Source organism: Melozone crissalis, unplaced genomic scaffold, assembly GCF_028551555.1.
Source record: "Melozone crissalis strain CALT ecotype California unplaced genomic scaffold, PUWL_Pcris_2 ptg000006l_1, whole genome shotgun sequence".
NCBI classification, from domain to species: domain Eukaryota; kingdom Metazoa; phylum Chordata; class Aves; order Passeriformes; family Passerellidae; genus Melozone; species Melozone crissalis.
In genome coordinates this window covers 11,856,916-11,884,683 of record NW_026535784.1, presented here as the reverse complement: position 1 = coordinate 11,884,683, position 27,768 = coordinate 11,856,916, and the positions used below count along the sequence as shown (strand labels likewise).

Below are 27,768 nucleotides of genomic sequence, written 5' to 3'. Positions count from 1 at the left end.
TCAATTAAATTCAAAGTTTATTCCAAAATTAATTTTTCTTTCATTAACAGCAATAGGATGTTTTTCAAGATTACCACTTGTATCTTGAAACAAAATTTCAAAGATATTACATATCCACCTGAAATACATCATCAAACATTATTGAACCTGAAAGTATACAAAGAAAGTCCTTATTTCCTTTGGGTGAACAGTTACTGTAAAGTCTTCTGAGGTCTCTGTGCTGCTGAAGAACCCTGTAAAACACAAAAGCATTGGTAATTTCTTAAAGCAGCTTTACTCAAGTGGACATGTTATTCTATCACATCAGTTTTAACTCATCCCTTCCCTAAAAGCTAGTGTGTGAGCAGCTTCTCCTCCCTAGAACTCAAAGTATTATAGAGCCCAAGATGTACCCATTCATAATATTAAAATATACAACAATTTCTCTTCTTTTCACAAACTGACTCACACAGAAAATGTGAAATGACTTTTCCAGTCATGCACCTTTTCTTCATCATGAATAAAGAGCAAGGAAGCTCAGAGCTGCAGGTCAAATAGAGCTCTAAACTTCCACTCAGCTCATTCCAAAACCTCGGCAAGCTTTTTACAAGGCACAATATGTATGCAAGTGACAGTAAGGACTTTGTCCAAGCAGCTAACTGGAATGAGAAATAAAATGAGGTCACCCACAGCATTGGATCTGGGTGGCAGCCCTAACTTGAATCACATCCATAGAGTCCTTTAAGCTGATTACAGCAGAGATTTTTAACTGCAGCTGTGTTTTTCTGTAGCACAGGCTTCAACTTAGAGAAACACAACTCATCAGCATCTGACAAAATCAATCTGTGTCACAAGTGTGAATTCATAGAGTAGCCACTTCTATCTGGACAAAGAAAACTCCAGAAAGATTCCAAGCTTTTTAACACCTCTAGGCAAAACAAGCTACCAGATAAATACAACAGTCTGGTACTTGCAGGGAATCTTAGCTTGCAGGGAATGTTCCTACCTGCAGGCTGTGACAGGTACCAGGTCTGTCATACAAAACATTTCTAATCTTACAATTTTAAAAAATATTTTTAACTAGACTAATCATCAAGCTTCAACAGTCAATGGACACCAAGAACCTTAATCCACCTACTTTTGCCTGGATATTGTGCAGTCTTCCATTTCCAGCGCTCCAAAGTGTTCACATCCCAGGTGCCTGTGAGGGATCGCTCCTCCACTGCCACCACTGATCCCAATCCCTTCAGCAAAGACTGAGGAAAGAGAACACCAGAAATCAAAGGAGGGTTCATAGAAAAGAGTATCAACTCACCAGCCTAGCACACAGTAATACCAGAAAGAATTTTCAACTCTAGCATTGGCCTGTTAATTGGAGCAGAGAGACTTTGAAAATCTGCAAGGTCATGCAGCACAAGGGCAAATTCAGATTCACCAGGTTTCACACCAAGAAGCTGAGGTGCTGAAAGCTTCCTCTGCATTGCAGTACAGAGTCTATTAAAATGGCAGAAACTCTTCCCTTTTTACTGAAACAGAGAATTCTACACATTGTTCCCCATGTTTCTATCATGACAATCAAAGTAATAAACCTGCCATGGAGTATAAAGTTATCTATTTCCATAGGAAAGATCAAATAAACATGAAACTGAAAAAAAACTGAGTACATGATGGAAGTGACAAAGTTTGAACAACTCACAGAAATAAACTGTAGAGAAAAAAATGTTTTCCTTTAATCCTGTGCAAGTTTCATTAATTACAGGTACAATTTTCAATGACTAAAGAAACAACAAAACAGAATCCTACTCTGTGCACTGGTTAAGGTACTGCAGGAAGTGTTACACTACCAACAGCTCAGCAGAACCAGTCCTACCCACATTTAGCAGATCTTCAGATGAAGGTGCCATAGGCACAGCATGAAGTGATGGCTCCTGTGTTGCAAAGCCAAGTAAGAAAAAGAAGGCTCACTTCCCTCTGAGGTAAAGTTCTACTAATACATTTATATCCATCTTTTGTGTACTTTATAGTGCTCAAGATGTGGCATTCCAGAACCATTTCTCTCTGGAATAAAAACACCTCACTTGGTGTTCCATCTCAAAGGGTTATATTTACCTTTAGATCTACCACCACAGGCTGAGACAGCACAGGATCCTCTCCAACTTCATACAAGTGTCTAATTCTCAGCAGGACACGACTGAAATCTGGATCACCTTGCTTCTGTTCACCTTCAAAAGAAATCAAAATGCATATATTTTCTTACTTTAAAATTAAAACCAAGTTTTAAACTTTAATTTTTTTAAACTTTAAACTCCCATCATTTGAACTTAGTTCCTATTTTTTTTTAAAATTAGCAAGAGGACTAATATCAGGAAATAGCCAGCTCCCACTTTGACAGGAATGTCACTAACAGGCATAACAAGCTCATGCAGGAGAAATATTTTACTACTTGGGCAGAGAAATAATACAGCACAATTAACTTCCTTGATTGAGGAATTTAATGCTTTGAATAAATAAAAATACTAGCCACAGAGAAGAGAGAAAAAAGAAAACCAGCTTATTTAAGTGTAACATCCAGCCACCTTTTGGAAGGCACCTACCCATGTGGATGCTGTGGACCTGTTCTGCATGATTAGAGCTGTACCTCCACCCTGGAATGCTCAGGGTCTGGAGATGAAGATTAGGTGGCATAGTTACAGGCAAATCATGGACTGAATTCTGCTGAAGTTGTCTGGGTAGCTTTGGTTTATCTTCTCCTTTATGCAAAATAAAACAAAACAGACATTAAACATCCATCACACACACAAGCCTGGCTAGGGCACTGTGGAAGGGTAAAGGGCTTTTTGCTTATTCTGCCAAGGCAGAGGCAAAGTAGATGATATGCCTTCTCCTCCAAGGCCTTCCAAGATACTAAGCAGAAAGCAGCATGATTTTAACTGCTAGAAAAGTGTATCAGAGCTTTCCATAAAACAAATTTCACTTCAGTTTGAAATTGTTATTTCAATACCAGGCTTCAGTTTTAGTTAAGGTGAACAAATATTTTTAAAAGAATAACCCAAAAATGGCCATTAAGGACTCAGCATCCTGGAAGCTGATATATGGTGCACTACCTACTTTGCACTAATTCCCTGTGTGAACATTTTGCTCTCATTAGATGCTTTAAAATTTATTTTCCTCTCCAAGTAGAGATAATTATATAACAAGAGAAACATTACATATATTTGGACAACATCCATGTTTGAACTTAATGCTAAGTAATTAGCAGGCTCTAAATCTGTCTCCTAACTCACTACATGCTAACTTTGCCTCACAGGAGGCTTGAAGCCTGCATTTGAAAACTCAACAGCATAAATGAAAGCAACATAAACAAGCCATTCAGATGCTAAAGGCAGCACAGGGGACTGAATGATTACCTGATAATGCTCCAAACATCACTACTGGCCTATGCTCTAATGCCAGGCCACTCATCTGATACAAAGTGTTGGTGACAGCCTTGCTCCCTAAAATAAGCCAGATTACAGGGCGAACCACTGAAGAGTCATTCAAAGTGAGATTGTTGTTCAGGTCCCACTCAAGGTTGTTCCACAGTCTCCTGTGTAGCATCACCTGTATTGGGAAGGTAAATGTCACAACAGGAATGAGCCATCAGGCTTTACTTACATTATCAGCAGCCATGAAATTATGCCCACCTAGAAAAAGAAATACAAATTCAAACCTTACCTCGACTTGTCCATTCCCTAGACTTGACACACCATGAGCTCTTTCTGCAAGCAGCATCAGCCTTGTGGTGTCATCTTCTATGTAGGCAGTCTGGACCATAGGGTAATAGTTCTGTAACCACACAGTAAACCATGCAGAGATAATATTAACACAGGAAACAGTAACAGAGAGGAAAGATAAAGCACAGTTGACTCTGGATTACACCCTAGTGCCTACCCGAGCCACTGTGTTATTCACATATGCCTTGAATGGTCTTTTCTGCATCTGATACCCATTGTTGTCAGTGTAGAGAACTTGTTTGGTGTTCAAACTTGTGCTTGTTCTCAAGATTGCTTCCCGATTGAATTCCAAAGGCCCAACACTGTACTCTTGCTCTATCCTACGGCAGAGCAGCTTCCCATCGTAGCCTTCTGGTACTGAATACAGCCTGGTGTACACTGCATAAATGTAGTCCTGAGAAGTAATATTGCTGCAAAAATGAGAGGAAGGATGCAGAGTTTATAAGGTGAAGTACTTGACTGGTTACGACAAAACTTGCAAGGCACTCATGATGTCACCCTACACAGACAACTTTCTTACCCATTTTCTTTTTATTTAAAGTACAGTTATTTTTAATTTCAATTTAACTTTCAAATATACAGATATTCAACCAGGGTAAGTGATATCCTGTAAGTTTCTTTCACATTTCAAGTGTCAGGAGGATTCCTCATTTGATTACAAATGAGGAATCAAATGCTGTTGTCTCAAAATTAACAACAATTTTTTTTTGTTTTTCTCAAAATTAGCAACAAATCTAAAAATTATTATGACTCTAAGCAACATATTTACATTATACAGAATAGATGCATTTTTTCAATCTGGGTGACATCAGCTTTGATGAAAGAATTGCACACTACTTTCCAAAGGTCCTTCACTACAATCCTTGAGCAATGCCATGTAAAGCAAAAGACTTCAACCAAACAACCAGATTTAAAAGGGGGTGAAGGGTTTATAGACTGATACAATTTTACCACAGAGAACAGTTAGTTCATCAGGGGTCAGAGTGACCTTATAAAAGATTCATTCCTCCATTCTCTGATTTGCTTTCAAGATAGATATTCACAGTTATGAAAATGTATTATGTCCAATTTCCATCCATGTAAGATATTAGCAGCAATATTCATTGAGTTGTATAGAACTAGCTTCTCAACAGAAGTTGCATTAAAAAATGTACCACAAAGGATCACCCTAAACAATCTCCACATCCATCCCTCCCTCCTGCAGCAGTATGTGCTTCACAAGTGGGCCCATGTGAACCTCAGGAAGTTCCACAAGACCAAGTGCAAGGTCCTACACCTGTGTCAGGGCAATACCAAGCACAAACACAAGCTGGGCAGAGAAGCGCTGGAGAGCAGCCCTGGAGAGAAGGAATTGGGGGAGTTGACTAATAAGGAACTCAACATGAGCTGGCAAATGTGTGTTCGCAGCCCAGAAACCCAAACCTATCCAGGGCTGCTTGCAAAGCAGCACAGCCAGCAGGTCAAGGGGGTCATTCTGTCCCTCTGCTTCCCCCTCATGTGACCCCACCCAGAGAATCCAGCTCTGCATCCAGTTCTGGGACCCTCAACGTGAGAAGCACAAGGACCTGCTGGAATGAGTCCAGAGGAGGGCTAAAAAGATGATCAGAGGTCTGGAGCATCTCTCCTATGAAGACAGTTTAAGATTGCTCAGCCTGGAGAAGAGAAGGCTCTGGAGAGATCTTAGGGCAGCCTTCCAGTACCTGAAGGGGACCTACAGGGGAGCTGGAGAGGCACTTTTGACAAGGGCATGTAGCGACAGGATAAGGGGAAATGGCTTTAAACTTAAAAAGAGTAGGTTTAGATAAGATGTGAGAAAGAAATTCCTTGCTCTGAGGGTAGTGAGACAGTCACAGAGAAACTGTGGATGCTCCATTCCTGGAGGTGCTGAATGCTCTGGCTCTGGCCCTGAAGGTTGGATGGGGCTTTGATGAACCTGGTCTAGAGACGGTGTCCCTGCAGAGGGTTTGGAACTGGATCTTCACAGTCCTTCTAACACTATGATTTACACTTACTATCATTCTATGATTTACAAAAGGTGCTTCCTCAGCAGCACATTCAGCAGATGTATAATAGTTCTTTTGTCTAAATCCTAAACAGTACAGAGCTCACTGTTTAGGGGTAACTGTACAGAAGTAACCTCATACACATGCTAACATTCCAGTGAAGCTGTAATGGTGCTGTACCTATAGAAATACTGCCTGATCTCTGTCATCAAGCTTCCAGACATCACTTCCAACACCACTGCTTTTGATACTGGAACAGCTGATGTATTTGGAGCAAACAAGTAGTTATCTGAAATGGGTCCTTTCTTGGTGTCTCCATTTACGTGGTACTCAAGGAACTCCTGGGTGAACTGGACAGTCTGGTTGGTCTCCCTACAAGAGTAAAAATTATATAACTTACAAACACATTTTGTACATGCTAAATGCAAAGCTGAACAGCAACAGGAATGAGGCAGGAAATGTAAGGACAAAAAAAACTTTCTTCACAGTGGATTGATTTTGTGAGACTGAATAAATGAGGACAGCAAAGAACTAAAGTGCTTCCCATTAAGATACATGTCAGTTTGTAAGCAAATGGAGCTTCTATGTAATTTTCTATTTTTGTAGAAGAGAAACATCTTAAGATTAAACATCATCTATATTATGTCACTGCTTTGATGCCAGAGTTGCTCCAGGATTAAAACTACCCATTTCACAGGAATGAGGTACACTGCACTGCTCCACTGAATAATTAGGTTCACTGAACTTTGTAGCTAGGTAAAATCAGCATGATGCGAGTTTCCATGTCTAACACTGGTAACAATAAAATCAACAGGATATCAACATTTACAATCACTCACTACCTACTGCATCTCCTCCTCTCTCCACTGAAGCTTACAGTTTGCTATTCTTGACTTATTATCACAATTTTTAGAAAGTCATATGAAGGCAATTTAAGATGCTGCTCTCAGCTACCTGCTCTGCCTTTGGCAACTTGCTGTGAAAACAGGAAAAATCACTTCATCTAGCATATAAATTTATACTGCTAAACATTTTATCTCGTGTTAATGTAGCTACCCATCATTTGTATTAACTGAGGAGAATATCCAAGTGTTTTCTACTACTTCTCTTATGAGGCACTTTCAGTGCAGGGGCAGGATCTAGAACTTCTAACTGTTGCAGTTGAATGTAAAGGGCTTCCCAATTGAAGATCCCAATTTTTTTCAACTTTTCCTCCCATTCTGACCTGTGAGACCTCATTCTTTCCCATTATCCCAGTGCAAACCTTGTGAAACTCAAGCATTTTGAGCTTGTCTGAAGGCTTGTGAAGAAAGCGAATATTTCATTTCCCCTGCATGCTGTACTCCAGTTCTTGCTGCTTGCCAGAACAGCATGGAAAAAACAGGAATCTGAATTTAGATTTTTGTTCTTCCACACTATATTTCTCATAGAATCTGGAGGCAGTTATGATCTGGAGGCACTCTGAGAAAATACTTACTCCAGGGCTCTTAGTTAAGGTCCAGCTATACTTCTAAAGATGATTTTAATGATACTGGACAACAAGTTCTTGCTCTAGAAGGCAGAATTATGAACAAAACTGCAAAGGTGAAAGAGATCTAGCCATCACCCTGCCAGTGTAAAAGGGGTCAAATATTCCATCAGTATATAATAGGTGACAATCTGAATCCTGAGCAGGCAAAATGCAGCACAACTGCACTGAAGCTGAAGAAATTGGGCCAATTCACATCAGCTGAGAGAGATCACCTGAAAACCTCAAATCTCACCTAAATCTTGATAATTCTTTCATTTTTCCTACCTGATTAAATGGAAATTCCTTAATTAAAAGTTTCCTTTCAAAGAGTTTTCTAGCTTTCTACCACAGAAAGAGTGATATGGGACTTGCAAAACACTACTTAGTGTAAGTAAGCTCTTACTTTATCACTTGAGGCTCATTGTGCAGCCATACTGTATGTGCTTTTTACTAATTTTTAATAAAAATGCACATTCACAACCCTATTTTGGTCTAAAGTACACTGGAACTCTGCTGATATATTAGTTATTACTGTGATATGTCATCTCAGACCAGCTGCAAAGTTAAACAGGGCAACATCACAGAACTAGTATGGAATCATGCCTGTGCTAGTGCTGAAGTGTCCTGCGAAAAGAGGGCATGTGAAATGGGGATAAAAAAGAACTTTAAAGACCATAAAGAGCATTTTGTTGAGTCTCGGAATTAAGACACATAATACAAATCCTTGCACTTATTTTTATGGATTGTTTTAAAAAAATCTGAAATGCTACTGAAAGAAGCAGGCAGTCTCACCTGTCAGTAATGCTGTGCATCAGGTTTGTGTTTTGGTCAAACACGATCTGGTAGCAGCTGTTAACCACAGGAAACAACTGCTGCCTTTGCTGCCCTGCAGCAGCCAGGTCTCTCCGTTTGTACTTGACTGAGCTCCCAACAAAGGCAGCCTGCTGACCATCCAAGGGTTTAATACTGTATTTTCTGTAGCTCAGGCCACTTATTGCAACTAGAATATACAGATCATAGGTAGACTGGGACTCCACGGAGCTTTGAACCTGTATAATAGCATACACAAAAACGCCTCATTACAGAAAATTAATTAGCAAGGCAATTACCCTCATGTGCTGTAAGCCCTAAATTATAAAAATTAGCTTCTACTTTAATAAGTTTTTAAACATGCCATTCTTATAATTCTAAATTATAATGTAGATCCATGCTGCTTTTAATTGGGAGCCTGGTGAACTTGGATTAAGCTGAGCCTTTCTGGTGCAGCATGACCACGTGCCAAGCCAGAGAGACTGATGGTTTGCAGATAAAGGCAGTGTGGTCTCATGGCACCACATGTGCAGGAACAAGGGACAGCTGCTGTGCCTCACTACTGACTACAATGTGCCTTCGTGCATGGTCACAGTGGTAAGCCACAGGTCACAGAAACTGCAGCTGGCACAATCTGCTGAGCTATCTCAGGGGCAGAGGGGAGCATCTGCAATTGTGTCAGGCCTCTTCAGGCCTCATGTGCAGGAAGCATTCCTGGAGATTTATCAAGCCACTTATGGTGATGCATTCTGTACAGGAGATGCTCCTGAGAAAGGCCAGTGTCAGCTCTCACTTGGGGCCACTTTCTTCCCTCCCCTGGAACAGCTGGCTGTGTCTTGGAGCTTGGCTGTGACAGAATGAGCCACCAAATGGCAGCTGACTGACACCAGTTTCTAAGACCTACATTTCTTAATTCTCTTCTTCTCCCTCACCAAGGCAATCTGTCAATTGTTCAAACAGGGCTGTCAACTGTAAGGCAGTGCTTCAACATAAAAGTGTTTCTTTGAAACAGTGTTTTTTCACAGATATAAAAATAAGGTAAGAAGCACCAGGTCACACAGACATGCAAAGGACAAACACACTACAAGAGCAGCAAGTCCTTGTAGAGAGTAAAAAAAGTCTCTGTTGAGACAACAGACAAGCAAAAACAACCCTTGAAGGACAAGTAGGAAAATTCCACTTCAACAGGAGGTAGAATCAACTCAATAAAAACTGACAAATGAGCAAAAAAGTAACAGAAAGTAACAAAGTTGAAGTACCTGTGCTGGCACAGAACGTCCCAGCTCATCATACACACTCATTGCCTCACTGCTGACAGAAACTGTGACAAAGGTAGTGATGTTCCATGCCAGTGGGTTATAGACAACCACATACAGGTCAACATCTGCAGCACCTTTGTGCAAACAAAAAAAACTTGCAGTCACTACATTATGTATTTTTAAAACGTGGTATTAAAATGTATTTAGGAAATCTGTCTAGGTACAACTATCTTACAAAATTTTAACATAAAACCCTGCAGTAAAACTTCATGATTGAAAAAAGGAAAATTTTTTACACTCCTTCATTAAAACCTCTTCTGCTTTATTCTTCTATTCTCTGCCCAATCAAAAAAGACCATGTATTCAGAAAATGACACCTGAGTTGAATGTAAATGCATTTAGTGAAGATAAGCTGCTTAGAACTCATTGTCATGCAGTATTAACTTTATCAGAGTTATACAGGAGATCAAATGAGAAGCCTCATGAAAAACAGCCCAGTAAAAATCCAAATGGGTCTGTTGCACAGCCCATGGCACTGCTTACATCTGACTTTAAAAAGTTTCCAAAGTCAGATAAAAGGGAGTACACAGTCTTTAGAACAAACTTCTTAAAAATCCTTTTACATTTTTTACACAAGCTGGCAGTACATTATAGCAAGAACATTTCTTGACTCTGACTGTGCTCCTTATCATGTAATGCTCTGTTGCAGAGTAAAGTTAGCTTAGTGACTACTCTGACCCAGCACCTCTTCCTTGTATTACACTGAAGTCTGAAACTGAGAGCCAGGTCTAATAAATGCACTGGGGTAGAGTTCTGTCTAACATTAGCTGAGAAATCCTGGGTCTCAGAAGGCAAATACAATTTTCTAGCCGTGGTTCACAGAAATTAGATGTATACAATATGTTGATTATTTTGGAGGAAAACATGATAGCTTTCATAAGGTAGCTTCAAAATTGAAAAAGCTGTGCAAAAAGTACCTGGTTCTCCTGAGTCTTTAGTGTAAACAGAAGAATAGACCTCTCCATTCTTCTTTGCATTGTTGATATCAAAGATTATGGAAGCCATTAGCTTCTTCACGTTGAGCATTCCATACATCAGGTTATTCATGTACATGTCCTTCACCTTGGGAGACTCTGTGCCTGTTATACCATCGTGGTGCTGGACCTTGTATTTAAAAGTAATTTCAAAGGTGCAAAGTAATTTGAAAGAATGACAACTTCAGGTTTGCATTTGTGTTAACATGATAGTCAACTAAACTTCTTACACACAACTTAATAAGAGATAACAGCTACATTCAGAGGCAAAAACCAAACAAGTTACAAAAACCAAGAATGCAGCAAATATACTGTACCAAGACAGGTTTTTCATTTCATACTTAGATCTGGTCATCAACTTAGCAGACCAAATAATTATTAACAGCAAAAGTACTGAGGACTGCAAATGGTAATGATACAAGGCTAATCACTTAGCTGCTGAACTTTGGAGAAACAAATTTGTCCTTCCTGTTCTAAACTGCAGAAGTAGAGATTATCAGTAATTTTAAATTAGTTCCATTTTTCTTTGTTTTTTGTTTACTTTTAAGAACAATTTTGTAAATAACAAAACTAACACTAAGAAAAGGAATTTCATATGCAAAGTTTGAAACCACACACTCTTTCACTGGTTGAAGAAAACACTTGTCAGTGACCATGATGCATGGTTAAGGGGCTGAAGTCATGCTTCAAGACAGTTTTTTTGAAAAATGGCTTTATTTCTACTTATGGCTTGCAAAAGTGGGGGGGAAGTTATTTCCAAAAATATAAAAGCAACTTTGAGACACTCCAGGTGAAATGCTTATGTGAACTTTTCATTTGGAAAATAAACAATTTCATTCAAAGCAGAAAATAAATCAATCCTTACCTCTGAAACTGCCCATCTAAGACTCTGAAGTTGCTTTAAGGCTTTACATTTGCAAATAGAACCTTCTGGGTGTTTCTGGACATACTGTGTGAAAAAGGATTCTCCAGCATAAAGCAATGAACTTGCTCTCCTTGCAATTCCTTTTAATGTGCTCCGAGAAGTATAAAACCCAGTCCATGCTTGGAAGGGCTCTGTTTAGAGAGGAACAGATCCAATACACATCAAAACACCACTTCAGTTATCCTACTACTACCACTACTACTACTACTACTGTTCAGCTTCTTACATGAATCCTACTGGGGATTTACACAGCAGCCATCAGGCAGAAAGGTCACAAAGCATACAAAGAAACTCAGCCAACAACATGCATTTTGAAAAACTATCATCTCTCCTACAGGCCTAGTAACATGCAAGTTTGATACAAAGACAGTAGCAACCAAGTTAACCTGTGTTTACGGAAATTTCTTCCTTGTGGATCTGCACAAAAGAATTTTTGAAGTTTCACTGAAGCATATATTATTATTAGTTGTTAATAAATTCATTATAATCTATGGTAATTGCTTCATACACACACTAAAATTTCAACCTTTCAGTCAAAGGGATTTATTTCTTCAAACTGGAGTAGAAATAGTGATGTAATGACTCCAAACTACTGCAGCACTTCAAACTACATCAAAAGATGCCCTCAAGTGGTTACTGGAAAGTATTTCAACATTCTATTTGTGTTAATGTTTCAGTAGCCCACAGAGTGAAATAGGAAAACAAGTATTTGTTTTTAAAGCCTTCAAAACTGTCCTTAGGGGTGGGAGTGTGCAGTTTTTTGAGGGCAATTTCTTTTAAAATACACGAGTGATATATAGGTTTTCCAAAAAGAAGTTGCAGAAAGTGTTTTCCAAAGAGCATACATGCAAATGTAATAATCTGCTATCAGCCCAAGATCAAAGGCAAATTAGATTGCCTATTAGAAAATAGGATCTTTTGCTCAAAAAACTTATTTTTGGACTGAAAGGTGCTAGAAGTTTCAACAAAATTAATTCAATTATAGCTTTAAACATTACAAGCAGAAGAACCACACATAAGTATCAGCATAGTACAATGAATGCAGAGCAGAAGGAAATACTTATCTGGGACTTAAAACTTGAGTTTCCATATATCATAAGTGACACTGAGCCCAATATGTGACTCACAAAAAAGGGGCATAGCAAGAATAAGAGAGGATTAATCATCAAGAAGCAAAACAGCATGTGGGAGAAAGTGCACTCAAATCTATACTGCAATTGCCAGGCACACAAAGTCATTTGGGGAAAAAACTACATCTCTGTGTGGGCACCCAGCTGGAACTCTGAAGGTGCTGCTATTATGCTGCTAATAACAATTGAATCCTGCAGGTAAATTATGCCAAAAGATAAAGGAAAGAGCCCAGATGTGAAAGGATATTAGCAGTTAGAACTGGCAATGCTTTTATCAGTAAGTGTTAGGTATAATCCCTAGAGGGAGGTGAGGGAGTCAGGGATCAGCCCATGCCATGATTCACAGGAAGCAATGGTTATTTTTATTCATTGAAAAGTTAACAGACACATTACAGAACAGTCTGAAATAGATGCACACAGCCAAAAATGTGATGAAGCAGTGGTAGCTACAATTATACAGAAAGGTGTTTTAATGAAATCAATGGGATTTGAATAATAAATCAGGCAATAAAATAAATTGATGAGTTTAGAAATTGAGAAATTGGCTGTGTCTTCTCTCTGCAAACTTTGATATGAGGTCTAAAAGGGTAAATTTATTGGGGAAAAGAATTAAAGGGATGTTGGGTATTGCATGATTTTTTTTTGTATTTTTCTAGTACTTTTCAGCTCAGCTTGAAAAGCTAAGTCAGTGCAGCATGTAAGCAACAAGGAGCAGCAAAGAAATTTTGTAACACTGTATTACAAAATTTCAGAAATACTGACCATATTTTTACTTGTTTAGACTTCAGTTGTAAGAGAATTCTTTCCCACCCCAGAATTTCAAACTGTTTTCTTTAATGAAAAAGGCAAGACTTTCTCCTACAGGAGACTTTAGGGGTTCATCTACATTAGTATTTTGTTTGGATCAGGCCATCCTTACCTAATATGCTCTGGTTTATAGAAAAGATTGGATTTGGAGCTCAAAAACTGGATTCCTGATGGGTGCAATAAGCATTAATGGGCATTCAAGTCTATTTGGCTATAGTAGAAACAGGCAATCCCCCAGCCAGGGAATGTGTTCTGACTCCCTGATTAGGAAGGCTGAACGATTGCTTTATTAAGCTATAATATATTACACTAATACTATACTAAATTGCATACTAAAAACATATAAAGAATACTAAAGAATACTATCCTAAAAGAGACACTAAAGAAAAGCCTGTGAGTGTCTGAGACAGCCAGGACACAGTTTTGACCCAATGGGTCAAGGAATCAAAACAACCTTCACTGGTGTCCAATTAACAATTCACTTTGGGTAAACAATCTCCATAACACATTCCACATGTGCAAAACAACAGGAGCAGTGAATAGAGATAAGAATTGTTTTCTCTTCTTCTCTGAGCTTCTCACTGCCTTTCCCAGGAAAAATCCTTGGAGAACTTGTGCCTGCTGCTCTCTGTGAAGAGAGCTGAGGCCATATATGACTTAATTATAAATTTCCTCAATTACTTAGAGTGTGGACACCAAATCCTCAATATTGACTGTTTCACTGTGGGAACCCCCTTCCACTGTAGTAATACAGAACTACCCCAAGAGTTTTCAGATTGCCTTGGCCCCTTGGTTACCTGTAGTTTCTCCAGACATTCACAGATCACTCCACATCACATTTTCCACCTCTGGTCTAAGCTATGCATAATCCAGTTCTTTTAAACAGTAAAAAGGAGACATTTTTCTATTTGGCCACACATCCATCTTTTTTACACAACTAAGTTGGGATGACCTAGTCTGTTGATGACACCTCATAGAGTGAGCAAATCCTACCAGGAGGCATTTTTCTTCTTTATTGCTCATTTTCCCTTATTAAAATTTTACATATGTACACATTTGAGGCAGATATTAGGCACTGTGAACTTCATTACCTGTTGAATATGGAAGAAAGTCTTGAGAGTCCCGAATTTCCCATGTAAGATTCCTGCTATAGACTGCTTGGAAGTAATCACTGACAGTGGCATACTGGACAGTCACTCCAAACTCAGCAGAATGCTTGTTAATATAATCCACCAACAGGTCCATGTTAGAGTACTGAACAGATGCATTAAAGAACTGTTTGTCACAGCCCTGAAATTCCAAACACAGAACAGCCAAATCACTTTGGTCAGATAATTAGGGAGGATCATTTTTAACACTAGTCTATGTTCCAGGGGTATTTATTTTGATTTTGACTGCCCATATAACTGATACTAGTTACAAAACTATCAAGACTGGGCAGGGTTACTCACACAGGTTGTCTGTAATTATTAAAAAATCATGAAAAAGCATAGAGATTTAGAACCATATATTCTCTCTAGTTTTTTTACATACCATTATCAGAAGCACAGAAACCCATAACTTTTCTTACATTACAGCAAAATTGTGTGTTTGCATCTAGAACTTAGGGGTTTATTTGTACTGTTAAAAACTTCTCATTCCAGCACAATTTTCACTACAGCACAACTACTGAGTATTATATTCTACTTCTCACTCTCTACAAAAATAATAAATTCTATATAAGCAACAGCGTCATAAACACAGGAGAAAAACAAATCAGTGACTCATCAGTCAGAAAAAGTTTTTCTTTGTAACAACAGATATTGTGGGGAAATAGTCCATAAAGAACACACATAATCTAATATTGCAATTATGAGACCAGAAGCATCCATCAAAATTAGAAACCAGACTGTACATTCAGTTTAGGCGAAGTTATTCTTTCCTAAGAACTTGAAAACAGCAAGAGCTCATCAGTGCTGTATGTACATGCAGGATGTAATTAACACAGCATATTGCTGAAGAAAGTGTTTGGATTACCAAACTGGGATATGCTTGCCTATGGCTCTAGCTAAAATACAAAGACTCAAAAAGAAAATTATTATGCATGTGTTAGGAAAGCCCATGTCTACCTAAGTGTCACACACTTTCCTATAATGCTATAATTTTGTTAACACCGAGTTGTGTTGGGCTAAGTTAGTTAAGAAAAAAGATCATTTAAATAGACAAAGCAAGGGGTAAAAAAAAGAAGCAATACTGTAATATATAGTTATGCAAGAGGTTATTTTACAGTTTTGTCACTTTTTTCTATCTTGAGTAGGGTGGAAGACTTGATAGACAACTGGTAGGCTTTTTTAAATTTTAAATATCACCACTAGTCAGTCATTTAGACCACAATTATTAGAAAAACACTTCATGTCACGTGGTTTGTACCAGCATTTCTGCAGTACCTGCTGCAGCAAGAACCATCCACTTACACTCTGGTGTGTACCTGTCTCTCCTAAAGCAAACACTGACCAGGCACTCACCCATGGCCACAAGACATCCCCTGTCCGGAACCAGGCTGCTCTCTGCTTGATGTTTGCCACCATGGTTTGTGCATACAGGTGGAGGTTGGCATCTGTGACAGGGAGACTCATGTTTGGATAAACACCATCTTTTGGTGGATCTGGGAAAGTTGCAAATCCATTCCAAAAAAATCCTGACCTAAGGAGAAGTAGAAAGCAGTAAGCTGTAAACAGGATTTACTCAACTGCGAAAAACACATCAAAAGGTGCTGGTATAAAATGGGAATAAGACGCAAAAAAATCAGTTTATATTCATTGCTACTATTTAAGTTTAAGTATTTATTTGGCAATGGAGATAGGGAGAAGAGTCTCCAGTTTTCTTTCAACTCTGTGCAACTTTTCAAGTCCCTGCTGCTTGCTGGCATCGAATGAAGAAACCATAGGACAAACCAGCAAGCTTTGTAAAAATAAGGATGTTCCCCCAAGTGGACTTGGTTTTCAAAGAGTATTTTACTGGATAAGCCAGTAAGCAAAATAAATTTTTCAAAAGTTCTCAAATTTCTTCACAAATTAATGGCATTTTTTTGTTGCTCTAGTTTCTACCGGGACAATAGACACAACCTCAGCTCAAGATAATGCTGAAAATCTCCCATAGAAAATCAATTAGCAATAGCCAATTCCCTACTGAGCTTCCTAGAGCTTTCAAATCTTTACTTCCAGGCAGAGAAAAAAGACCCCAGTTCTGCTTTGGACATTTTCTATTTACAGTAATTAATTTGTTTCACATTTTTATTCAATTTTTTTAATCAGAACTGACATTGTAAGTAAGTCACTGTATTATAAGTAGATGAAAGCCATATCTATGTTTCAAGCCTCCTGGTGTAAGAAAACAAGTCTGTCAATATTTAGAGGTATTTTTAATGCCTGTCAGTACCAAGTGTCACTTTTGAGAATTCAACTGTTAGGTACTGAGCAAACTTCTTTATTGTGGTGGAAAGCTGAGGATGCTTAATAACCCTTACTCAGATCTACAGAGTCTAGACATCTCCTTGACCTACCACAGGTCAGGAGAAAGCAGCAGGATACTATTGAAAGAAAACAGTCAAAGAAAATGCTTAAACCCCAATAAGATAAACTCTCCAAAGTGAACAACATTTCTGGATATTTGGGAGATCTTTGGACCTGTTTGAAAAAGGTAATTGTGATGGAGTGCAGTAGCTGTACTGATCCATAACGTGGGTGAAGATCTCCTGTCTCGCAGATAAGGAAGGAGAGCCCTGCCATACAAACTGAAGCTTCTGGAAAACAAAAAAAGGTAAGAAACCATTACCCTTGATGGCATTCACAGAAATACATCATTAACAACTTAAGACTTCAGAGTTCCCATCTTCCCTCCCACCACTTGTAATACTTTTAAGTGTTTTTTCTGAAGAGCCAATGCCAATGGTACCCCAGGCAAGGTCCCACACTATATACAGGAGGCCACATCAGTGCCTCTTTCCATTAGAATCCATGCAGAAGGAGAGGAGGCAGCACAGTGCCAGCACACTAAAATCCAGAGATAAGCCTGGCTTATCACAGCCATTACACCTCAGCTGTTTCAATGGAAGCTGAACATCTATAAGCTAGAAAAGATTCAGATGTAATCTGACTGCACTGTAGTCAGTGGAAATCAATGTTTAACTGATGTTAATGTTCAATGTTACTGTTTTGGAAGCCTTGAGATTCTTAATGGCCAGAAAAAAAAATAGCTGGGCAAAGATTGTCAAAAGGTCATAAAAGATTTTTACAGAAAGAACTGCAAACCACTACAAACACAAGGTGGTTGGTCCAGGCTTCACTAAATTCAACATGAATTCTGTTTTCTTCAAAAACACTTGAGTTTTACCCAAGATTCATAAAAACTGCCTAGTGCCCAGAACACAGTGGTGAAAGCCCCATTTTTTCTCATAATGTAGTGAGCAAAACTGATGACAGATCAGTCCAACACAGTGATATGAAAAGCATTTATTGTGTATGGGACACTGCGCAAGAGAAGGCAAAACATGAAAGAAAATCTGAATTCAGCAAAACCATGACTAGCTGCCACTTTAACTGACCTAGTATCATTAATTTTACAGGCACAAATAAATGTCCCAAGCCTGACAACACTGTGCCCAAAGGTTACAAAAAAACCTGCTCACATAAAACCCAACAGATACAAGATTTTCTCAGGGAAAGGTGCAAGTCCTGGATGTCTCTGTCTCAAACACTCCTAATTCAGTGACCTTTTAGACTTGCCTATTTGCCCACTTTTGTGTCTTCTTCAGGCTAGATTACATTTTATCACTGACCAGAAGTCATGAAGACATTAATTGACCATATAACACAGATTTAATATGTTTCACCATTACCACATGCAATCAACACGTCCCATTTCAACAAGAAATACCAACACTTTCTTGCCCAGATGACAGAGATTCTTATCTTAATGTCATAGTTTAGATTACTGTAAGTAGAGGCCAGCAAGGGCTTCATTCCTAAGGGTATTTTTACCTTGTTTTTCTGCATGTCATCCTTCACATCATAGTCAATACGAGAAATAAGATGAGCATTGAAACCAGCCAGAGCAAAAAGAGTTGGTGTTGTAGCTGAAGCTCCAAAAGGATCAACATGCCAGGAAAACTGAGGCCTGAAGCCAAAAGTTTCATACAAAAACCCATGACCTTCTGCAAAGCAAAATTTCTTTAGGTTAGGAACACTTCTAAAGTTAATTTTGTAAATTTAATAGGCATATTGCAATACAGGTAAGCACTTGAAGGATAGTTTCTTGTTGCTGTTTCCCAAAACATACAAAGTTTTGGGAATTTAATCATTCACACCAAAAAGATTCATACTGAAAATGTTTATATTGTTATGCAAAGTATACCTTATTAATATTATAAAGGATTACAACAAAAAGGAATTATGATTAGAGACAGGTCTTGGAAAAAGTACATAGCTACAGATTAGGTTAAGGCTAATAGCCAGGGTGCAGTCTGCATGAAAACAACAACCTGGGGCTAAGTCTAAGTTTGGGTTTTATGGTTTTTAAGCATTCTCAGAATATTTTAGTCTCACATTAATGACAAAGGGACAGGGAAGCAAACCATTCACTAAAAAAAACTAGCATGAACATGATTATTATGAACATGATTATATGAAACTAAAAAAGACAAAGCTTAATAGCGTACTCGATACTTGATGTTATTTACAAGTAATGTTACTAATTTAGTTACTAATGTTGCTAATATAGAAATGAGTATTGAAGAAAGAAACCCCCGAACTAGGAAAGCCCAGACAATAGCATGAACCCAGAAAAATCATTTGAATCAAAGGAAAACTACCAGGAAAGCAGTAGATTTTATCTGGAACTCAGGTATATTGCACTTGGATATTCATCATTAAAAAAATAATAAAAAAAAAGGAAAAAGAAATTGCAGATCATTATTTTATAGTTATAGAATAATGCTCAGAAATATCTGAAAATACAATCATATCTTCCCTGGAATAACTCTATTTCAAATTTTAATATCACATTTGAATAAGTGAGGCTGCAAGGCCTCTTTCCACTTCATCTTTCCCATGGTTAATATCTTCCCTAGCTAAAATATTCACAATGGGTTCAGTATTCTGATAGAGACATATTTGAAACAGGGTTTTCTAGGCTTCTCCAAAACACTGGAATTCTGGACAGACAATAGAAGACATGAAATCTAGACCACAAATGTCTGCACTGGCTTTGTCCTCTCAACTTGAACTCCACATAATCAATTTTCTTTGTATGTACTCAAACTGAATAGATGGCTCAGGACAAACAAATGAGAATTTTGAAATACATTAATACTTTTGTTCCTGGTTAATAAATTACCAAAATTGAAATTTCTTTTTTAAAAATAAAGATTATGTTTATACAGAGTGAAATGTTAAATTAGAGAGAATGTCTTTTTCAGCTAACTACAATGTATAGAAAAGCTGTGTTTGTGTTTAACAAAAAGACTCTTCAATCATTTTAATATTTTATTTAAGAAGTCCTAGGGTCAGTGCTTTAAAGCCCATAAAAAAACCTTTAAACACGGGAGTCAGATGAGAGAAAAAAAGTTCATATCTTGTCCTCCTCTCGGCCAGAGTGTACTGAGGTACAGAAGCAGCTGCTAATCCTGAGCTCCTGATAAACACAGACAAGGAGCAAGGCCAGTGGTGCTGTGCAGTCAGATGCAGAAAATAACAGCAGTGTTTTCTGTCCCTTTGGTGTCCCATGTAGAAACACCACAGCCCTGGCATAGTTTCCATCAGCCATGGCAGCTGGTGCTGACACATCCCCTTCCTCCTGGCATAGAGCAGACATCTCTAGCACAGAGGTGGCATCAGTTATCCTGATTCTGTTTGCACTGACCAATGCAAACAAACCCATGTACTAAAACACTCTTTGAACCATCAGATGGACAGGTGTAACATACAAATGTTAAATGAAAAAGTTAGAAGATTAAAATGGCAAATAGTGCATCTCTTGGAAATATTTTCTAACAGAAAATGACGATGATTACAAATGGGGGTTTCTTCATCAAGGAAGAATTTCAACGAATTTCAGTTGACCTCAGCGACATTCCCAGTGCCCCTTTCTGCAGAAGACCTTGCCTAAGCAATACAACTTCCCCACACTCTGAATTGCTACCACGTATTTTCTTGAGGAGTGTTTCATACCCTCAATTTCACCATTACTATCTTCCCAGAACTTTGCTCTCAAACACACAGATACACACACAAAAGGCCTCTGCTCCAAACAAGTTTCTACCTGACAAACCAGCTTTTGGTAACCTTTGTGCCTGCTGCAGAACTGTCATGTCAAAACTAATGGGTTTTGCTTAAGCAACAATTTTTATACAAATAACACTTTGGCTAGTAAAAATAAGAAACACTTTAATTAGTTCTTAAGAAGTCAGAAATTAATAGCAATTTTGGAGGGCAAAAATGAAAACAAAAAAAGCCTCCAAGGTCATTACAATGAAAAATAAAAGTTAAATGCAAATATCCATACCCGTCAACTGTATAATCTGATCATCAATTAGTGTCACAGCTTCATCATGCATCACTTGCCCTCCAATGACAAATTCCAGTCGTCCCTCCTGAAGCAACTGATGGACCTATGATATTGAAATTAAGACACAGAACGTAAGCATCATTTCAGTCTTATCCAAAAAGGCTGCAAATTCATTTGCTAGCACATTACCTAGACACAACATTTGTCAAGAAGGCATCTAGGAGAAAAAGTGAGATAAAAGTGAGATCCAGGGCTGTCTGTACTGAGGCTATCTAAAGTAGAGTAACAGAGAAAAAAAAGGATTTCAATGTGCTGCACAGTGTACTGATTTATCCAGGTAACAGGAACAAAGGGTGCCAGGTACACATTGACTTTTTGGTGCTGTTACTGTGCCTTTTTATACTGCCTGAACACCAGACACTGCACTGGCAGCAGCCTGTAAATCCTGCCTCAAGGCAGCTAGAGCTGGAGGATTAAAACAGAAGATGCTAATGCTTCTCCCAAAATCTTCCTCCTGCTGCATCCAGCTTGGCTTAGGGAAGGCACTTGGTGGCTGGATGAGGGAGCAATATGCAATTCCTTGCAAGCAGCAATGGAGCCCCAGGCAAGCAGTGATACTCAGGGTTTTAACTGGAAACTAGATCTCTGGGATCCAGAAGACAGACAGTGCCACACACCATGGCCATAAACATCTTGCTCCATATGCATCTATCTTGCCTTTGGGGCACAGACAAGTTGCTCAACTTGTGACTGACAGAATGCTTTATTAAGAAATAGTTATTCCACAGGTTTGTCTGCCTGAATAACCCACTGATAACCCCAATTTCTGGTATTTTTCCTAGTTTAAAAAATTTCAATATGTTACAACCTGCTCAACTTTCAGTGGTGGCTTTTTGGGGGGGGGGGGGGTTGTTTTTTTCTTGGTGGGGGAGGGGGGAGTTTAATTTCAGCTCCTAGAAACAACAGATATGCTGACAAGTACAGCCTTCAGCAAATGCTGCATGAAGAGAGGGTGGTGTTTGGAGGGAGGAAGGAATAGTCTATGTCCCTTTCTAAAAGCATCAGAAGTCTTCTGGTTTTATTTTAGTTACTTTAGAAATTCAGAGATATCTCAAACTCCCAATAAGTAAAGTTTATGCAAATATATATTTTAATCCTCAACATTTTTTTTTTAATCTGTCATGTAGGATGCCATTTTTAGAGCTATTATGTTTATTTTCCCAGGAACCTTCAGTGTCTACTCAGATAGGATGCCAGATTGTCAATTTTGATTATAATCATTTCTCTCCTTCACAATGTTGTGAAAACGCTTCAGGGCTCAGCATTCCTAAATTAGTTCCAGCCGACTGTGGTGACTGATTAGCATGCTGGGAGACCAGATAACTGATATCTGGTGTCAGCACAGAACTGGCCCTGACCTACATGAAAAGAATCTGTAATTATTATTCCCCACTTGGATGGGGCAAATACCAAAATATACCTCTGATCCAAACTTGGGGCCACAAAAATGTTTTTTTAATGTAAGTTTTGTGGAACCACTGAGTGGCTGGAAAAACAAGAAAAATAATTCAAATTATTTAAGTTATATCCAATCTTCTGTCTCCCCAAAAAAGAAAATAAAATAGTATCTGTACAAGAAAAGCACTTTTTCTGATCAAAAGGAGGAAAAAGGAAGGAGGAATGGAGGAAACAGAAGCAGTAGTACTATAAACAGCAGAAGGCTATGGTGTTAGAACATATCTGTGATCCTTGCGACCATACTACCATCAACTCACGCCTACAAACCAGACAGAAGTGGCTATACATCTTTTTTTTCCCCTAGTTAAAGCACTCAGACACCAACCCACAGTAAGGAGGTAGGAATGGTTCACACAAGAAAATTCAGTGTAAATAACACGTGCTAAGAACTACAAGGTTCCCATCTGGCTGAATACTGCTGCAGTGCATTTCACTCTTACATATTCTCTTGTCTGAATTGAAAAAACAACTTCTGTATCCAGGTGTGGAAGATGTTTTACAGCAACTTCTGTGAGCCAGAGAGACGTTTGAGAAGAGGATCCATGTTTACCCCTGAAAGAATTTTCTACCAAGGTCGTTGACATAGAAATCAAGAAAGAAAGAAGGATAAATAAGAGAAAACTGCAACTGTATGTTCCAATAAGCACCTTCTTTATCTTTCATGACCAATGAGTAAAGTGTAAACTTATGTTGCAAGAATGTATAAAAAACATGCATGCTAGAATAAAAACAGGTTTGAAGCCTTCTGAAAATGGAGTGTGTTGCTTTGTATTGTGACCATCTCAACTACGACACCCAGGCTGTACCTTTTACTAGTCTTTAATGCTATAGCTCCAATACAAAGCTTCAAACCAACACTAGAATTACATCTTGTATTCCAAGCAAACCGCTAAATGACCAAAAAAAAAAAAAAAAAAGGAAAATTAAAACCAGAGTGCCTATACCACAGAAAATCATTAATGCTAGAGTTCAAGTGGAAAAAGCAGGCCAGTAACCAGAGTGACCTAATTTCAGGGACCAATATTTGAAACTTGCTAACGCTAAAAACATATAATTTATCTGCAAATTAGAGTTTCAAAGTTAGACACACAGGTTTAAGAGGAATTTAGTTTTAAATATTTTAATTTTGAGAGAAGAAACTATAAAGTAACTAGAGAACGGGCTACACAATGCGTAAAAGCAATAATTACAAATAATTAGGCAAAGAAAGTAAAGCCTGATTCATAGGTACTAATTTTGCACTACCAATGTCAAACGTGATACACATCATTCTGGATTCCACATAATAGCAGGAATAGATATTAGAAACATGGGCCTTGACTTCACATTTGGCTTACAGCAGCAGAACATACTTGAAATAACATCAACTCACCTTTGAAAGCTGGAGCACTTCCCTGTCCCTCTACAGAGCAGCTCCTATGCTGTTTTCTTCCCTACTTACAGTACAGTTTTCTAATTTAATAAATCTACAAGGAAATTGTCCTACAACAGGTGAATATGGGCAGAGTTTACAAACACTGTGAACTGCCTAAACCCAGCAAAATCTCTCCTGCAAAGATCAGCTGTGCACAGGCTGTTATTTGAATACAGAACATAACAGAAGATTCAGAATGGTGAAGAACTATGTGAAGAAAACCAAAGAGGTGTGGTTTTAGTACAATGCTTCAAACATCCAGAACTTTAAACAAACTGAAATGTAAAGAACTGTTGATAGGATCCTGGTAACAAAACAGACCATGGATTTCTAAGTGCCCATGGGAAGTTGCACCTGTACACCCTTTGGTTTTAGGATCCAAAACAAACAACCAGCTGCTAGCCTATCAGTCCAGTCTTTGATTCAGCATGTTTGTTTCATGTCAGAGGAAAGAAGAAGTGACAAATAAAACTCCACAATGACGTTACTAGAAAAAAAATCACTGCCATTAAATGTGCAGTCACTTCTTTGCAGTACTATCTGTGCTTACAAATGGCAGGTTTTCGAGCAGTACTTAACTGCAAAGAACAAAAAGTTCCTTGTTGAGAGCAGTGATAGGTATCAGATGTTTTAATGGATATTGGTGCAGCCTGTTTCAGGTTCACCCACATCTCAAAGTAGCATGGCCCCAGATAAGTAAGTTGCCATGAAACAAGAAATGTAAAGTGTAAAAAAAATCTTCAGTGCAAAGGTTACTACCTCCTACTGCTCTAATCTATAGCTGGGGTTTAACCTCTTGCAACTGCCTTTAAAGTCCTTTAAGTACTAGATTCAGAGGCAGCTTACATCGGATCTGGGTAAAAAGCAAATGGTGAAGGTACTTTGCCCCTATTTATCCCCTGAAAAGAGTGTGAATTCTTTGTTAGCAGGAAGCATGACTCCAGTGCAATTTACCTGCTGCTTCTGTGTATCTGTGGCTACCATATCCCACCAGAGTCGAAAGAATTCCTGCTCCACTGCAATAAATTTGCGCTGTTTTCCTTTCATCAGCTCTTCTATAACGGTAGTGTACACATTTGCTGCGTAAGCATGCATGCTTTCCTGAAAGAAAAAAAAAGTAAATAAGCTCTGTTTTACCTAAATTAAAAAGGCTGTTTTAAGCACTCATTGGACTTGAAAAGAGAGATACCAAAAACTTCACATTTGCTGCACACTTGCCTTGTAGCTTCAGAAAAATTGAGTGCTGTCTACATACAGCCTTTGGCCCTTCTGCTTCAGAAAATATCCTCCTGACTGGGGACCTGACTAGATCAAGGTGCAGCTTCTCCCAAGACCAGCACCAATTTCAGCTATCTTTTGGACACACTAGGAATGGTTTATTCTGTTCCTCAGTGTTCACCTTAAATCACTGACAGTATTTTGCAGCACCATATAGACCCCACATGCACACTTCATTCTCCCATTCCAGCTCTCCTTTTGATGGCCTGAATTACCAGAATTGCTTCTTCAGAGCAAGTGTGACTCTGTGCTGTGCATTACCAGTACAATGCAGTGATGCATCTACTGTAAATTATACTATTATGAAAAATAACTCTATTTTTCTTGATGTTTTAGGATAGAGTAAAACCAAGCCGGTAAAAGAATCTTAGAATGAGTTCAACCGTTGACACAGAAAGTGTGAGATTTTAGGCATCTACCCTGTCTTGCTCCTAAAAACACCTCTATTCCAGAATGCGGCCTACGGACCTTTATTGCAATGCAAATTTGACAGCTGTACCCATCAAATAATCTACCACAGTGTTAGATCCTATGATATGGTATCAAATTAACAACACCATGTTAATTTTGAAGTTGTGCACACAAGGAGATACTTTTTGTACACTTCGACCAAAACAACTTTTGTTGACCAGATTGTCTTCCACCTTTTACTTAATTGTAAAGGGATAGAGAATGTCTAAAGACAACAGCCTAGGATTTCCTGGGATGTCTGTCTTGCCTTGTAACAAAGTTATCTGCATGTTATTGGACAGTTAACACTTACCTACTTAAACTACGGGTACTTAAGAAGACGCACCACAAAATGTACATCCTAAAGTGGTTGACACATAGATCTCTCCCCACTGAAAAACTAATGTACATGATATGTAAAACATGAATGCAGAGTTTCAGTTTAGGTTAATTTCCAACATGAAAATTACCATTTGAAACAAGGACTTGAGGTAATCCAAATCAGAAATTGACTTCAGAAATTCCTAGCCCCTTGCTTTCCACAACAGAAACACACCATTGTAAAAATGGTCATGCCACTAGAAAAAGGAAAGCATTTGAGCGTAGGATGAATGGCTTAAGATACTGTTTGGTTTATCTAAATAATTTCTTCCTCAATTATTTTTCCATTGGCTCATAAGAGTTTCTCAAAATCAAGAGTATTAGATACTTAAAACAATGTGAAATTTTAACTAAGGATTTGAAGTTTTAGTTTTGTGTTCTCTTATGCAATTTCTGAGTATGAGTTTGAAGTATTAAAGGAGAAATTCACTAATCTTTCCTAAAAAGGGAAGACAAAATACATGCGCAGCAGAGATAGTGGGTGAGCCACTAGCTCTTTTTCATTAGTTAGGCCTAATGTCATTTCTCTCTAGTGAGTGAAGTATCTGCAGCATCTTTCACACATAAAGGAAAATAATTCGTAGTAATGAAGAAGAATTCAGGATTAGGATTTTGATTAACAAAGGTAAAAGGTATCAGGCCCCACCTGATTTATCTTGCTCTGCATTTCATATATTTAGCAAAAATTAGTTCAGAGGCACTAGGCTCCAAGCCCACCCAGCCATCGAGGACCTGGGCTCCTGCCCTCCTCTCTGAAGAAATGACAGAAGGCTCTCCTAGGGTTTTGGCTTTGTAACAAGATAAACGTAAAGACCATGAAAATCTGCCACATAATCAAAGCCCCATCAAACAGAATTAACACTTTCCTGAAGAAGAAAAAAAAACCCAAAAAACCCCATCAGGAGCATCCTGCTGAACACAGGCACACACAAACCCACAGCCCAAGGGCACGGCTCCTAGGCTAACCATGCCTCCTCCAAAGTAGGATCCCGAACACCAGGGGACGGCGGAGACACCAGGCCGGACTCGGGACAGGAGCTGCACCGGACAAGGATTTATTTGCGCGCCCCAGGAGCCGGTGCAGAGCCGGCGGCGCCCGGCCCCGTTAGGCGGCTCCGGGCAGCCCTGCCTGCGGCTCAGCCCCGGCCGCAGCGATCCCTCCCCGCCCGTGCGGCGCCCCCGCCGACCTGCACCGTGTACACCCAGCCGACGTCCATGTGGCTGTGGGCCACCACGAAGGCGCGCAGGTCGCCGGCGGCCCGCGGCAGGAGGGCGAGCAGCGGGAGCAGCGGCAGGAGCAGCATACGCGGGGCGGCCATGGCTGCTGCGGCGCTCCCGCCGCACTTCCGCGTCCCGCAGCACCGCCTCCCCGAGCGGAACGAAATAAATAAATAAATAAAATGAGGGGAAGGAGTCTCCTCTGAGCGGGAGGGCCCCGGGGCCTGAGGGTGGCTCCGCCTCAGCCCCGAGCGGCGCTGCGGGGGCGGGAGAGCGCCAGGGCCGGGGGTGAGGGGCGGAAAGCGCAGTCCCTGATCAGCCCCTGATTCCCGAGCTGGATTTCCGATAGCACTGCGCTGCCCAGGGACAGGCTGACTTCTGCACCTTGGACACCTATAAATCCTTTTCGGTTTTTGGAAATTCCTTTGAATTGAGCGCGAGTACTTTATTTCACAGTATACTACTCATTACGGATTATTGTCTGCATCTCTGAAGTTTTGATACTGAAGAAGGATTAAATTTTATGTGGTTGACCTTCTGATCCCGTTGAAATAGGTTTTGTCACTTGTTTTATCACTGCTAGGAACAGGTCGACCCTGTGCTGAGAACTGGAAAGGCAAACATTTCTGTTTAAACTGCATAAAGTTCTAGTGAAAAAGGAAAAAATCCAACCCCAAACTAAAAAATATTGTGGTATAATATAGTCCAGTCTCCTCAGAAGTTTTTTGTAAGCAGTT

General features: G+C 39.2%; 1 protein-coding gene across 1 annotated transcript; it reads right to left on the bottom strand.

Moving 5' to 3' along the window:
• MAN2B2 (mannosidase alpha class 2B member 2) lies at positions 1–27,154 on the bottom strand. The gene is made up of 19 exons (XM_054295812.1): positions 27,001–27,154; positions 24,659–24,805; positions 20,770–20,875; positions 18,249–18,421; positions 16,896–17,011; positions 15,735–15,912; positions 14,322–14,520; positions 11,234–11,424; positions 10,312–10,498; positions 9,335–9,468; positions 8,058–8,314; positions 5,936–6,127; positions 3,910–4,162; positions 3,694–3,804; positions 3,387–3,579; positions 2,574–2,729; positions 2,089–2,201; positions 1,118–1,235; positions 1–233 (listed from the first exon to the last, which is right to left on the bottom strand). The coding sequence occupies exons 1-19, from the start codon at positions 27,130–27,132 to the stop codon at positions 139–141; spliced, it is 3,051 nt and encodes a 1,016-aa protein (XP_054151787.1). The 5' UTR covers positions 27,133–27,154; the 3' UTR covers positions 1–138.
• Between the last annotated feature and the right edge of the window lie 614 nt (positions 27,155–27,768).

Coding starts and splice junctions, on each gene's coding strand:
- MAN2B2 (XM_054295812.1), bottom strand. CDS start 27,132: ATGGCCGCCCCGCGTATGCTGCTCCTGCCGCTGCTCCCGCTGCTCGCC. Junction 24,806..27,000: donor GCTGGGTGTACACGGTGCAG/GTCGGCGGGGGC, acceptor TTTTTCTTTCAG/GAAAGCATGCATGCTTACGC. Junction 3,805..3,909: donor TGAATAACACAGTGGCTCGG/GTAGGCACTAGG, acceptor GTGTGGTTACAG/AACTATTACCCTATGGTCCA.